The 14641-nt window shown below is 42.1% G+C and overlaps 1 protein-coding gene across 1 annotated transcript in view; it reads left to right on the top strand.

Annotated features, from left to right (window-relative positions):
• MTBP (MDM2 binding protein) overlaps nucleotides 1-14641 on the top strand; it is a 55405-nt gene that overhangs the window by 18047 nt on the left and 22717 nt on the right. Inside the window, exons 8-16 of the mRNA XM_018553340.1 lie at nucleotides 43-159; nucleotides 1051-1145; nucleotides 2498-2570; nucleotides 3934-4051; nucleotides 6827-7000; nucleotides 8500-8604; nucleotides 8694-8858; nucleotides 9218-9311; nucleotides 10362-10517. Of these exons, the coding sequence (XP_018408842.1) occupies nucleotides 43-159; nucleotides 1051-1145; nucleotides 2498-2570; nucleotides 3934-4051; nucleotides 6827-7000; nucleotides 8500-8604; nucleotides 8694-8858; nucleotides 9218-9311; nucleotides 10362-10517 (1097 nt within the window). The remainder of the gene's footprint in view (nucleotides 1-42; nucleotides 160-1050; nucleotides 1146-2497; nucleotides 2571-3933; nucleotides 4052-6826; nucleotides 7001-8499; nucleotides 8605-8693; nucleotides 8859-9217; nucleotides 9312-10361; nucleotides 10518-14641) is intronic.

Raw genomic sequence — 14641 nt, 5'->3', positions numbered from 1 at the left:
TGATTTGTCCTGACTTTTTGTATTTTTTTTTTTTTTTTGTAGCTTAGTTCAGAGGTGGAGTTTCCAGATTTTTGTCTGAGGTCTACCTGTGATGATGATATCCAGTCACGTTTCCAGAGACGTGTGCTAAATAACAATAATGACAATTCTTTACCTGAGGTACGTATAATCTATTGTGACACGTGATGATAAGTTAAGTACTATTTAATTTAAAAGTGTAGGCTAGTTATCACTGTCACTGATATGCAACTATTGTGCATAGCTGGGCCCTTATTTCCATAGCTCACAACTCTTCCGGCTGCTGATGAAAGTGATTGTCACAAGCTGGGCACGGGGATCTTTTACTTGGAGGCTTTTTTTGGTTATTTGCTTGTCTTCTCCCCCCTCATAGCAGTCCATCCTATCTTCTGCCTAAACTCGGTTATGTTGATGGACAATTCGAAACCTGGCACATAACAAAGGTGGTTTTAGGAAGACATTAAAGCCATACTGTTTGGCTTTAATGCCATCCTAAAAGCACCTTTTGCAGATCCCTCAGCCATGCTAGAGTTAAACTTAACTAACACATCCACCTAAAAACAGAAATAAGGTTTGATTTAACTTTTATTCTCAATATTTCTTTATTGAAGTCAGGTCATGTAATACAGCAAGTTGACATTTGGTAAGTAAGAAAAAGAAAACACTCACAGGTGTATGAAACATTAACCAGTCAGTAGTAGTAACAGTAAAAGAAACATACATAGGGTATCATGCCGTATCAAAGCTAAATATCTCAGTACGTTTTTCTTTTGTAATAAACTTGGAAGGGGGGTGGACAAGAGGGGGAAAGAAGGGAGAGAAGATGAATAGGGGGGAAATGAGGTGTAGACCAGTAGTGTACCCTGAAACAAGGGAAATCAGACATTGCAATAGGAGTGTGAAATCCATTTTTTCCATGCTGAAAAGAATGCAGGATAAGTGTTATTCTTCATTGTTGATTAACTTTTAATTAAACCATCTGTTTTTATCTCAGGATAGGTTCTAACACTGGCTACCTTCTTGTTTTCACAGGTGTTCCATTACTATGGCTCATCGCTGCAGTTTGTACAAATGGTGGAGCTGTCAGAACTTCCACATTATTTCATATCAAACCATGTATTTACATTGTATCCTTGGTTTGTCAAGCTCTGTTTTTTTGTTTTCTATAATCTTCCTTTCTACACATTCTTGTGATGAAAAGAAGACTAACACGTCTGCTACGTATGCCTTGAACAAATTTTTTGACAGGTGACCTGACTTGGCCCAAAACATTTATATGAAAATCCCCATGCCAAAGTGAAGTTTTAACTTCTGGCCAAGTTGAGATCAAGCCCCAGCATTGCCATTCAGCTGTCAAAACTTTCAGAGCTTAAAGTGACACTAAACTCAGGAGTTAAATCTTAAAAATGCATTCAAGTACCTTTTTAACTATTAACAAAAATGTATCTTATTTGTATCACTCGGCTGTAGACCCTCACATCATCTCTGAATTGGTGCTGACACTGTCCTTCCTTCTGGAGGGGGGCTAATTTTGTTCCCCATGGTCCCTGTGTGTGTTGTAAAGTAGTCACCACTCCTAGATCACTCCCGGGATGGACTGTAATCTAAGTACAAAGGAGTAAACTAAACCTAAGATTCTAGTTCATCACAGGAGCGAGCTTGAAGTTTGAACACACACAGGGACCATGGGGAACAAATGTAGCCCCCCCCCCTCCAGAAGGAAGGACAGTGTCCAAACAAATTCAGAGATGATTGGAGGATCTACAGCCGTGGAATACACAAATAAGATAGATTTTTGTTAATAGTTAAGGGACTTGAATGCAATTTTAAAGGGGTTCTAAACCCTCCGTTTTTTCCCCCTATATCTACTGCTAGCAAGCAGAAGATATAGGCAAGAAGTTTAAAAAAAAAAACGCTTGAACTGGTTTTAAACTTACCTCGTTATTGCTGCTCGTTCCCGCGCCGAGAATCAGGAAGTGATCGTACGGCCGCAAAGGATCTTGGGGCGGGCGCATGCACAGTTCGGATTCTCGGCCGTGAGACGAGCAGAGATGCAAGGTAAGTCTATGGACGCGTGCACACGCCTGCAGACACCACTGGATCGGAGAGACAAAGCAGTCAGCACTGGATCGGAGTGACGCCGCAGCGCTGGATGGAGACATGAAAACATGGGGAAAGAAGAGGAAGATCAGAATAAGAGACATCATTTGAGGTAAGTGCTAACATTTACATGGGGGGGAGCGAAAAAATTTTTTGGCTTTAATGTCACTTTTTAAGGTTTAACGCCTGAGTTTAGTGTCACTTTAAGTTGGCAGTAGAGACTTGCTCAGGGGAAGGCTACTTTCCCATGCACCCTAAAAGGCTAACGTGGTGTCTGCACTTCAGCCATTTTTTACCATACAAGCTATTTAGGCCAGGTCAGGTTCACTTGACGTATCTTTAAAATGTGTTGTCTGGTCATTTCTTTAACTACCTCCAGATGTTTGACAAGAAATTCTCTACAAGGAAAATCTAAGCTGATGCTGGATCAGTTGTGCTCTTTGAATGCCAAGGTACCTGACTGGATGCATCTCCATAATATTTAGTTAATAATTTATCTTTGCAGTTTTAAGTTGATGTTCTACAGACTGGCTGTTTTGTGTCTTTCACTCAATCACTCACACACACAGTGGGTAAGGGTAAAGGTGCCCATACACCTGCCGATTACCGTGATCCCGCGATTGTACGTTAATCGGCAGGTGTATGGAAGGCGTGTGACCGCAAGTACGATCTGCCTGTCCAAGATGGGCAGCTCGTACAAGCTTTTAATTACCTTAGAAGTCGTGCGGTTGTAAAGTGTATGGCCAGCTTTAGACCTAGGGTAAATCGTGTGTTAACAAACTTTCTGGTGCCTGAGATGGGAATTTCCTCAGTTTGATGAGATTTCTTGTTGCAATTTCAGGAAATAAATTGAAATGAAATTTCCCCAGCAGGAGAGTGACAGCAAAATAAATATGATAGGGGTTTTTAACCCTCCCCTACTCTATGCAAAACTAGCAATACATTATGGGCTACAAATACGCCTACTACTACTACTACTACACCCTTTCATAGGAAAGGGTTAAACCAATTTTAAATACACTGTTATTCCAAATACATGGTCAATGTTGAGTTACAGCCTTTTCTCTCATTCAAAACCAACTTCGCACTATTTCTTTGTTAGGGGCCTAAACACAGGAAGTTATACTGTTGGGCAGAGTAGAGTATGCCCGGTGATTTTGGAAAGATCCTGCAATTGGTACCTGTAGGAAGAGCAGCCGGGTCTCGCCTTGGCCAATTCCAGAAAAGCTGCCAGGTGTCCCTTCAACCAATACCAGAAAATTGGCCAGGTGTCCCCTTTGGCCAATCTCAGGAGAGCATCCAGGTGTCCCCTCAGCCTATACCAGGAATGCAGCCAGGTATCCCCTCAGCCAACCCCAAAAGAGCAGCGGTCTGGTGTCCCATCAGCCAATATAAGAAAAGTGGCCATGTATCCCCTCACTAAAGCACCTTAAAACCCTTTTTATGGCTGCACCCCCCTTTATCAGAGCCTTGGGTGTGTGGCAGATTGCTACCTGAAATAACATCCTTTGGGGTTGTTGAGCATTTTTTGGATGAATTTTCCATAGATAGCGTTTTAGCGCTATGAAAACTGATAACTGCACACCCCATACCAACAAATCCTTTTCAACCCATCTGGTTACCAATCAGGTCTCGGACTTCACACATTTCCTGGCTTTCCTCTGCAAGTCAACAAGCTGTAAATTATTGTGCAACGTCCCTCCTGTGGGTAGGTTGTAACTGAAATATTTTGGGGGTTTTTTATTCATTTTTGCTGGGATTATTGTTTTAAAATTTCTAAAGCAAATCGGACACTACTGTTTTTGTTTCTTCCAGGTTGGGGCTGTATTTCTGCTGCCATGTAATGTGTGCAGTCTTCCTCTACCCCCTGAGTCCCAGCGTAGCTCCAAGAAGTGGAAGGAATACTTATCTAGGAAACCCAAAGAGATCAAAGGTGGGCGTTGTGATTTCATGAAGTGACTAGGGTGTGCAGTGCCGCTATTTGTTGAAGCTGAAATCTGGGTAAATAGAAAAGCTGAAGTCTGGGATAAGCAACTATTGTCTAAATACAAGTCATGTGTAGTCTTGCTTCATCCTTGGTGTGCTTTATATACATCTTCCAGGTCTGTGCTTTGACTCGGTGTAAAACTTTGCCTCTGCGCAGGAGAATTCTGTATTAAGACAAGTCACTGCTGCTCTCGCTTGTCTGCCCCTCCTGCAGGCAATCTGTAGTTGGTGGAGCCTACTCGGACAGAGGCAGTGTAATGCTTTGGGCAATGTTCTGCTGGGAAAATTGGGTCCTGCCATTCATTTGGATGTTACTATGACAGGTACCACCTACCTAAAAGTTGCTGACCGAGTACACCACTTCATGGTAACGATATTCCTTATTAACAGTGGCCTCTTTCAGCAGGATAATGCACCATGTCGCAGTGCAAAAATGGTTCAATATTGGTTTGGGGAACACAATAACGAGTTTGAGGTGTTGACTTGGCCTCCAAATTCTCCAGATCTCAATCCAATCGAGCATCTGTGGGATGTGCTGGCAAAACAAGTCCAATCCATGGAGGCCTCACCTCGCAAGTTACAACTTATAGGATCTGCTACTGACGGCTTGGTGCCGGATACCACAGTATACCTTTAACGGTCTAGTGGAGTCCATGTCTCGATGGGTCAGGCCTCTTTTGCAGCAAAAGGGGACCTACTTAATACAAGGCAGGTGGCCATAATGTTATGTCTGGTGTGTATGTATGTATTTTTTAATTGTACTTTAACCCCTTCGTGACGGGAGATGTACACTGTACGTCCAGCCACAAAGGGACCAAATGACTTGTCACGTACACTGTACGTGACGAGTTATTTGCTGCTTTAGAGGGCTGTTAATCGCTGAGAATCAGCTTTTAACATTCATTAATGGCTGCCCTTACTACAGAGGCATTCATTAATGAAAGGGTTAACCTTTTTCAGACACCCGATACCTTAATATCGGGTGTCTGAGAGTCAAAGCAAAGCGGACACAGATGCCGGCTTTTGCCGGCATTCTGACAGCTCGTATAGATCGAGAGATATCTCTCTCAAGCTATACTGGCTTTTTTTTTTTCTTTCATGAATAGATACAAAATGTGTCTATTCCTACAATGTATCTATTCCTGGAAGAAGAATGTTTGTTTGCTGATCGTTGTTGCAACAATCAGAAAACATTTAGTAACAGCTGAATCCTGAACTGCTGCAGGATCAGTGTCACTAACTTATTATCGGCTGTTCTGAAGTTTGAAGCAGCCTGATAATAACCAAAAATTTATTAATTTATCATGCAGTAACAGTGAGATTAATTCACAAAATCTGCTTGATATAATTAAATAAATTAAATAACATTTTTAAGTTAAAAAAAAAAGTGAAAAGTGTAAAAAAAAAAAAAAATTGTGAAAAGTGTAAAAAAAATAAAAAAATGTGTAAAAAATAAAATAAAATAAGGGACAAATAAATGAATGTATTTATTGCATTTTTTTAGCTGTGCTGGTTTTGTAAAAAAAATACTACAAATCAAAACTGGGAAAAAAGTGTTTTTTTTAAACGGTTTTTTCCTCTTTTTTTATATTTTATTTGTCCTAAGTGAGGCGTTAGACGCACATATGTGATATAAATATGTAGCCCTATCTGTCCTCTAAAAAACAATATATAATATGTGTGGGTGCACTTTGTAAGAAAGTATATTACTGACGTGGAAGAATCACACAGCAAAAATGTCAAAAGTGTGTCAGTCATTTACGAACAGAAACTAAAAACAAGCTCAGTCATGAAGGGGTTAATATGCAGCTAGAACAAATACCTGAATCTGATTTGGTATCAGCCTCTTATATCCCATGTACAACAACAGTGGGAAAGGGAGGGTAGTGCTAGGGGCCAGTCAGGCCAGTCATCGCAAGACTTTTGTCTTGCGATGGTTATAAGGTAATTTTAAAAAAACGTACGATCTGCCCATCTTGGACAGGCAGATCGTACTTGTGATGATCGCAAGCCCGCCCCGCTGAGGGGCGGGCTTCCGATTACCGCAATGCTAAACAGGCAGTGTGCGCTTGCGCACACCGACCCGTGCGGCTTTTATCTTGTAAACATACCACAAACCAGCTGAAAATCGTACAATGTTCGGCGGGTTTTCGAACATGTTCCTTTAGATAAAAGTCGTGCGACCTTACAGTAGCAGAGGTTGCACGTCTTCCACACACCTTGCGATAATCGTACGATCTTGGGGTTTCCCGCGATTATCCTACAATTATCGCAAGGTGTGTGGGCACCTTTTTAAAGCAGTGATCTCATCAGTGTTCTGCCGATCCTCCTCCACTATTCAATCACAGGCTGGAGTGAGTAGTAGAAGTCAGTGTAACCAAGCCAACTTTCAGCTTGTAAATTTTTAAAAGCAGGGAAGCCTTTGGCCTCAACAATGAACACAAAATTTGAACACCTCGCCCAGATCAGCAGCCAGAGGAAGGTCTGGAAGCCGTCAACGTCAGCTGTGTGTGATCATATGAAGCCTTGAAGTGGTTTGGTTTAGTTCCGGTGCTTATAGTCAGTGGCACTGGCAGACACTGGGCAGCCATGGTGCATTAACAGTATGTAAGAAGGATTTGGGACTGTATGTTTATTGGTCCATTGGAAAATGAGACTTGACTAAATACAATTCTATGACTTCTACTGTTCTGTATTTGTAATCACTGTTTATGTTCTCTAGTTCCAGGGATTAAGCTTAAAGGGGAATATTGCAATTATTACTTCTTAGTCCAAGGATTAAAAAATGGAGTGTGCAAGGCGACCATGATTCACTCCTCCAATCAGATCAACGGAGCTGCCTCGATTAATTTGTTACATCAACGACTCAATGATAGGCCTGAAACAGACAATCCAGGTAAGTAGATCTTCTTTTAAAGAAGTGTGTAAAGTGTTAAAAGATTATTTTCTTTAGAAAGCAGCCACAGCTTGTGTAGGCAAGCCTGTCCCCTGCCACACGCAGAGCCAGAGCTTAGAGCTCTGAAATAGGCAAATATTATGCTTCCTGATAATTAGAGAGCTCTGCAGGGGGTGTCAGTCTTCTGCGGAGCAAAATTTCCCAGCACACTAACCAGCTAGCTTGCAACAAAAGCAAATGACACTGTCTAACTGTTAGGTTTTATTTGAACAACGTTTGCAAAATATGTGGAAGCCACACTGCCTCATCATGGCCCCTCTGTGTCATGTCCTAACTCTAATCTGAGAGCCTCCATCTTAGAGCATATAAAGCAAAGGATGAATTGGGTGCAGGTTTGCCAGGAAGGCCATTCATTCCTCCTTAAAGGCACAGGGACACACCAGAAGTCCCACACATCACAATGGCAGTGTGTCCGCACACCAAATCCAAGTGACACAAATGGCAAATGCACTCGTCAATTCTTTTTTCCATTTTTAAGTTTTATTGATTTATAAAGAATGACATACAGAGGTAATACAAGCATCAAAACGACAAAAACAGGGTTCCGCATATCAATCATAATCAATCATAATATAGAGGATACAATAACAACCAGTGTTTCGAAAAGGGGGATTAGCCCTTCCATTCACATTTGCAGCCAAAGAACAAGAATGAAACGTAGACATCTGCTTTAAAGTGAGAGGGTCATACGGGCTGACTGACCCTCTGGCCACATCATGGATGTGGTTACATGTGCCTCAACGGGCTATGTGCACATCAGGAGGCAGTATTTGCTAAAAAGGGTGAGAGAAGAGGTCAGACAATAGAAAATAGATGGGGATTACAAAAAGATAGACAAGCATTAGAAAGAGCAGAGTCTCAATTCTTAATTTACTTTAAAGTAAGGTGCACATGAAAGGGCTTCTGCAGAGAGACCACTGCTTTTGACACAAAGAGCAAGGGTACTTTTTTTTCAGCAGGAAGTCACTTGGAATGTATTTAGCGGATTTAAACTGAAAGTTCAGTTAGTTTTTGTTATGACCGGATTTTAAAGCTTATCTGCTTACAGTAAAATTAAAGGCATATGGCAAAAAGAAAAAGTTTGCATTTATTTTTTTTTCTTCGCAGTTGCAATGCTTTGCAGGCTCCAATCAGTGGATTGTGGGTGCAGTGCAGTCACCTGAGGACTGTTCCTCCAGCCTCTTCATTTTAAGGAGCTGGAGGAAGTTATCAATGGACTACACGTGTGGTGACACCACAGTGGCAGATGGGACATTTTATTTTTCATCCACAGACAAGGCTGCGAGTACGAAGCCACTAACAGCCGCACCTTTATTTAAAATTTATACGGAAGCCTGCGGAGAGAAACGCCACGTTACATCCTAAATACAGATGTACTGTGGACCATAGTTTGAAAGGTGGAATTGGCCTTTAATTGAGTAACTTTACTGTTTTTCCAGATTCCAGCGCACTGAGCAATCTTCCTCTCTATGATGGCGATCAGATTCTGATGAGGGAGAAGACCCTAGCTCGCGCTCGGGTCTTGGTGGTGGAGGAATTTTTCAGTAAGTACACGATGCCGCATTTTTTATTTCATGTAAAATAAACTTTTCTGCCCTATTAATAAAATTAAAAAAACCTTTTTGTTATCCAGGAAGAAAAGATGGTGGACAACCGCTCACCCCTGCGAATATTAACTCATTGAAGGCCTTGTTAAAACTGACTCGAGACAGAGTTTTCAGCATGTATGAAAGCAAATTGCCAAAGGACATAGTCCAGCAGGATGTAAAACAGAACCGTTCTGGAGCTCTCTCTGCTGGTAAGTGTCTAGTATTGTCAATGATTCCATCTGGTGTCTGAGATTGTATGGTTAGTCCCAGCACAGTCCAGTTCAGCAGATGACTGTGCACCTGTTATTTATAATAGGGCTATACCTATACTACCAAATACCGATGGCGAGTACTCGTACTCGCCCAAATGCTCCAATGCCTAGCCCGATAGTTCCGGATCTGCTCTGCATTTGGTGTGAACAATTCAAAATTAATTAAAATAGGCCACCAATCGAACTGCAGGCATACAGGAAAGTATCTTGCCACACAATCACATTTTCAGCTCAAATCTTCATTTTTGAGAAGTGTATAATTGTAACCTGCTTCACCTGCCAACATTGTATTTCAGAATCTCAAGCATCCATGTTAAATTCATCAGAATGGCCAGAGAGAAACGTACTTCAGAATCTGGAGAACTTTGAGAAAATCCAACAGAGAATCCGGTGAGTATAAAATTCCTGGGGGAAAAATACGGAGAGAAAAGGATTTTACGGTGAGTACCAAAATCCTATTTTTTTTTTTTTGCCAATGTTTAACAGAGAGTGATGTTACTTTGCTACTTGAGGAAGTGGTCCTCATCTTTTCGTATATTCCTAACTTTGTATTGATCAAAGGCCATGAACACCTAGATTTCCAGGATACATTTACCAGTATTAGTATGCAAGCAAGTATGTAAGCAAAATGGGGAAAACTACTGTATCTAACAATTACAGTATTAAAAACTGACGAGCACTGTCACCTTCAGGCTCTAGAGCCATCTGCATGCTGTAGGATTATGTCAATGAAGCCTCCAGCTTTGCTATGATCATGATCGGGAACCACTCTGGTTCCCCATTGTCAGTGGGAACAGATGTCAATGACATCTCTGATTGAGAGCCAGCAGCCACTGAAAGTGTTGGGTGGTGTCTCTCAAAGTGTGTGTGTGTGTGTGTGTGTGTGTAAGCCGTATTTGTCCAGTAGACAAGATGACAAAAACGCAGTGTGCAATTATACCTTTTCTTATTGGACTAACAATGTATTGCTTCTGACCTGAAGAAGAGAGGTTCACTCTCGAAAGCTTGTCTTTTATATATTTTGTTAGTCCAATAAGAAAGGTATCATTGCACACTGCAATACTGCGTTTTTGACATCATATATATCTATATAGATATCTATATATAGATATATATATTGTATCCTCTGCACAATGCCCTCTGCGGGGGATACATTAAAACGTCTTCCCTTTTGAGAGATTGATATATATGCATCTAGCTATCCGATTAGAATCAGACTACCATTTTATCAAATGGCATATGTAGGTTTGGCATTGCTTGTTTGTATCCCCAAATGTGTTCATCTAATTATACCCAAAATGTATTACTTGACCTCATCCTGATTCCTGGGCTTTTGCAGTAAACCATTTAAAAAAATGTGTTTTCATTTTGAAAGTTGTTCTCGGTACAATATGGCTACACCAACCGTTTGTTATTGTGTCCTGCTTGAATTTCTTACAGGGCGTCTATGCTGTCCAGCTCTGCAGAGCATTTACTGGGCCGGAAGGACAGTCAGAAGGAAGGACTGACGCCACTGGATGCCAAGGAGTTACTGAAATACTTCACTCCACAAGGGCTAGCGATCGGGGAGCTCCAACCCCTGCAGGTCCAGAGAGGGTAAAAGTCACTTTGCTATATCTATATTGTATCACAAATCAAGCATATTATAACCCTTATCTGATCAAGTCCTAATTATGTGATTAAAAAAACTAGTTGACTTGCCCTTTCCTCTTGGATTTGAGGGCTAGAAAATAGTACTGCAGTCAACAACGATAATAAAAGTTAGAACACGTCGTCTTACAATAAGTATTACCAGGAAATGGTCAATTTTCATTACCTTGGCTTTCTCCCTCGAGAATAACGTTGGTAGTGTTTGACTTGGGGAGTTTCAGTGGTGTAAAAGCTGACAAGTGGTGGCGGTCTTCTTTTTTTAATGGTTGTGTGTGTATATGTGTACGTACACTGATCAGCCATCACATTATGACCATCTGCCTAATATTGAGTAGGTCCCCCTTTTGCTGCCAAAACAGCACTAACCCATTGAGGCATGGACTCCACTAGACCTCTGAAGGTATGTTGTGGTATCTGGCACCATGTCGTCCGTAGCAGATCCTTTAGGTCATGCAAGTTGTGAAGTGAGGCCTCCATGGATCGGACTTGTTTTTCTAGCACATCCCACAGATGCTCGATTGGATTGAGATCTAGAGAATTTGGAGGTCGAGTTTAACACCTCAAACTTGTCGTTGTGTTCCTCAAACCATTCTAGAATCATGTTTGCACTGTGGCAGGGCACATTATCCTGTTGAAAGAGGCCACTATCATCAGGGAATACACTTCACACATGAAGGAGTGTACTTGGTCAGCAACAATGTGTAGGGAGGTGGTACATGTCATGAATGGCAGGATTTAAAAAGTTTCCCAGCAGAACATTGCCCGAAGCATTACACTGCCTGTGCTGGCTTGTCTTCCCATAGTGCATCCTCTTCCCCAGGTAAGCGACACATGTACCTAGCCCTCCACATATTGTAAAAGAAAACATGATTTCTCAGACCAGGCCACTTTCTTGCATTGTTCTGTGGTCCAGTTCTGATGCTCGCATGCCTATTGTAGGCTCTTTTGGTGGTGAACATGGGTCGGCATGGGCACTCCGACTAGCCTGACTATGCAGCCCCATACGCAACAAACTGTCATGCACTGTGTGTTCAGACACCTTTCTATCAGAACCAGTGTTAAAGGGTTATTAAACCCTCCAGTTGTTTTGCATATATATGTACTGCTAGCAAGCAGTAGATATATGCAAAAACTTAAAAAAAATAAAAAAACTTTTAAAAGAGGTCAAAACTTACCCGTGTCTGCGCCGCGAGCTCCCGTACGAAAATCTAAAAAATCTCGGGCGGCCGCAAAGGATCTTGGGGCAGGCGCATGCACAGTTTAGATTTTCGGCCGGAAGACAAGTAGACACACAAGGTAAGTCTATGGACGCGTGCACCCGCATGCAGACTCAGTGGGACAGGTAGTGCCAGCACGCACAGAGGAGTCAGCGCTGGATCGGAGAACCGCAGCAGCGCTGGAGGGACAGCTGAAAACTACAGGAAAGAAGAAGAAAATCTGATTAAGAAACATAATTTAAGGTAAGTGCTTACACTAACATTGCGGGGAGGGAACAAAAAATTATACTTTAATGTCAGTTTAACGTTTTCAGCAATTTGAGCTCTTCTATTGGATCGGACTACACAGGCCAGCCTTCACTCCCCACGTGCTTCATTGAGTCTTGGCTGCCCATGACTGGCGCAACTTCTTTGGTTTTCCTTCCTTGGACCACTTCTTTTGGTCAGTCCTGACCACTGCAGACCAGGAACATCCCGCAAGCGCTGCGGTTTTGGAGTTGCTCTGACCCAGATATCTCGACATAACTTGGCCCTTGTCAAAGTCACTCAAATCCTTACGCTTGACCATTGTTTTCTGCTTCCAACACATCAACTTCAGGGACAAAATGTTCACTTGCTGCCTAATATATCCCCCCCCCCCCACTTCCAGGTGCCATAGTAACCAGATAATCAATCAATGTTATTCACTCACCTGCTCAGAATGTTATGGCTGTATGTATATGTGTGTTATACAGTATGTGTTTTATATATTATATGCCCACTAGATGTCACTGCTGAACCTTCTAAAGTGTAGGTTTTTGCTCCTTCATTCAATTATAAATGCATTTAAAGCCAACAACATCCATACCAATGATAGATGTTTAAGTATTACAACACTTGCGTAAAGCAGACAGCACAAAAAGCATAGCTGGCATATTTGTAAGTTTTTATGAAGCTTTTCGTATGTTTTTTTGGAATGATTTGCCAGTGAAACGCATCTACATTTTTAATAGTGACTATCTGACTCCTTTTGTGAATTAGTGATTTGCAAATGCACTAAGAATGAGCGTGTGTATTCATCAAATGTGAACTGACATGTTCCTTTATCTGTGGAGACCAAGTTTTTTTTGTTGCTTAACTGAACACAGTTGTCATATTGGGCTCAAATTTAGGGAGAACCTTTGTTGCTCTCACAAGGCATTAGTTGCTTGTTTCAACTGTTTTTAACTTTGATGTTGTTGGCCAAGGTTCTATTAGTTGTTTTCCCCCTGGTTTCCCTTCCTATAGGGCTTATTATGGATAAGCCCTGCTGGATTGTAAGCACTCACGGGCAGGGCCCTTAGTACCATCTTGTCTTGAATTGTATTGTTATTGTAATGTCTTCCTTATATTGTAAAGCGCTGCGCAAACTGTTGGCGCTATATAAATCCTGTATAATAAGTATTTATGTAGTACAGGTATTTTATATAGCGCCGACAATTTGCACACCGCTTTACATACTGCAAATTCACATCAGTCCCTGCCCTAAAGACTCTTACAATCTATCGTCCCTATCTCGCATGCATATAGGTTAATGGGCTCCTGTGTAAATTGGCCCTATCAGCATGTCTTTTGGAGTGTGGGAGTAAACTAGAGGAAACCCACATAAGCACAGGGAGAACATGCAAACTCCTTGCAGAGAGTGGCCTGACTAGGATTTAAACTGGGGGCCCCCCCCCCCCCAGTGCTGCAAGGTGAAAGTGCTAACCACTAAGCCACTGTGGGGACTCTGGTTGTAGTGATGGGCCTGTAGAGGCATTCACAGTTCATTATATATGCTTAACGCTCTATACAACAGCATCCATATACTTTTATGAAACAAAGTGCATCTTCAACAATTATTTGTTCCTAGTGTCATTCTTTCCAACGCGTTTCGGAATATGCTTCCTCAGGGGATTGGAATGTTTATCTGTTCCATGAAGGAACATTTATCTGTTGATGAGTGGTTATTGTATCCAGCTACTCTCTGTATTTAGTTTCTACTGTGGGGACGTTCTCTGGAGCACTAACACATCCACACGGCCTTAAGAGCTGATATACGCAAAGTATTGGGGCGCCTCTCTTTGCTCTTGCCTGTTAATAACCCCTCCCTGTGGTCCCACTGTAGTCCGGTGATGAAGGGAGGGGGTTTTCCCTTTCGCATTGGATGATCCCTGATTTCCGTGTACACCCCACAATCATCTGTCTCCATTCCCCTGAGGAATAATATTGTGAAACATTTTGGAATGAGAATACCCCATGCCACTAGGAACAAATGATTTGCAAATGTTTATGTTGCACGTTATTAGCGCAACTCTTTATCATCCCAAAATTTTGCAAAAAATGCACTCAAGTTAAATGAAGTGCCCCAAAACACAATATAATACCCATTTTTTTTGTAAAATATAAGAGATGAGGTTATGCCCAGGAAATTGATACCCAACATGCCAATGTTAAAAATTGTGTGCATCAGTAAAACGGTGACAAACTTCAGTACCCCAGTAAAAATGGCCTGGATGGGAAGGGGGTTTAACACCGCGGATGTCAACTGGTTAAGGCAAAACCGGGGGGTCAAAAAGTGTCCAGTGTCACCTTTTACCCTTGAAATAAGCTATTGATGTGCAGATCACACTTCAATAGCTTAACTTCAGGAGCCCAGCAATGAACGCTATGGGACCGCAAGTGATGTAAAGTGCATTGCTCCAGGTCCCATAGAGCGAGAAAGAGATCAGTGAACGTACCTTCGCCGCTCTCATCCCCAGCTTCCTGCCGGCGCCCGACATGCCGGTCCCAGGCCCGCAGGAGGGGCAGCGGAGCCCGGAAACACGACATGGGGGGGGGGGGGGGGGGGCTGTG

This window comes from Nanorana parkeri, unplaced genomic scaffold (genome assembly GCF_000935625.1).
Source record: "Nanorana parkeri isolate BGI_ZX_2015 unplaced genomic scaffold, ASM93562v1 scaffold117, whole genome shotgun sequence".
NCBI lineage: Eukaryota > Metazoa > Chordata > Amphibia > Anura > Dicroglossidae > Nanorana > Nanorana parkeri.
The sequence above is the reverse complement of the archived record's forward strand: the minus strand, read 5'-3'. Positions and strand labels throughout refer to the sequence as shown.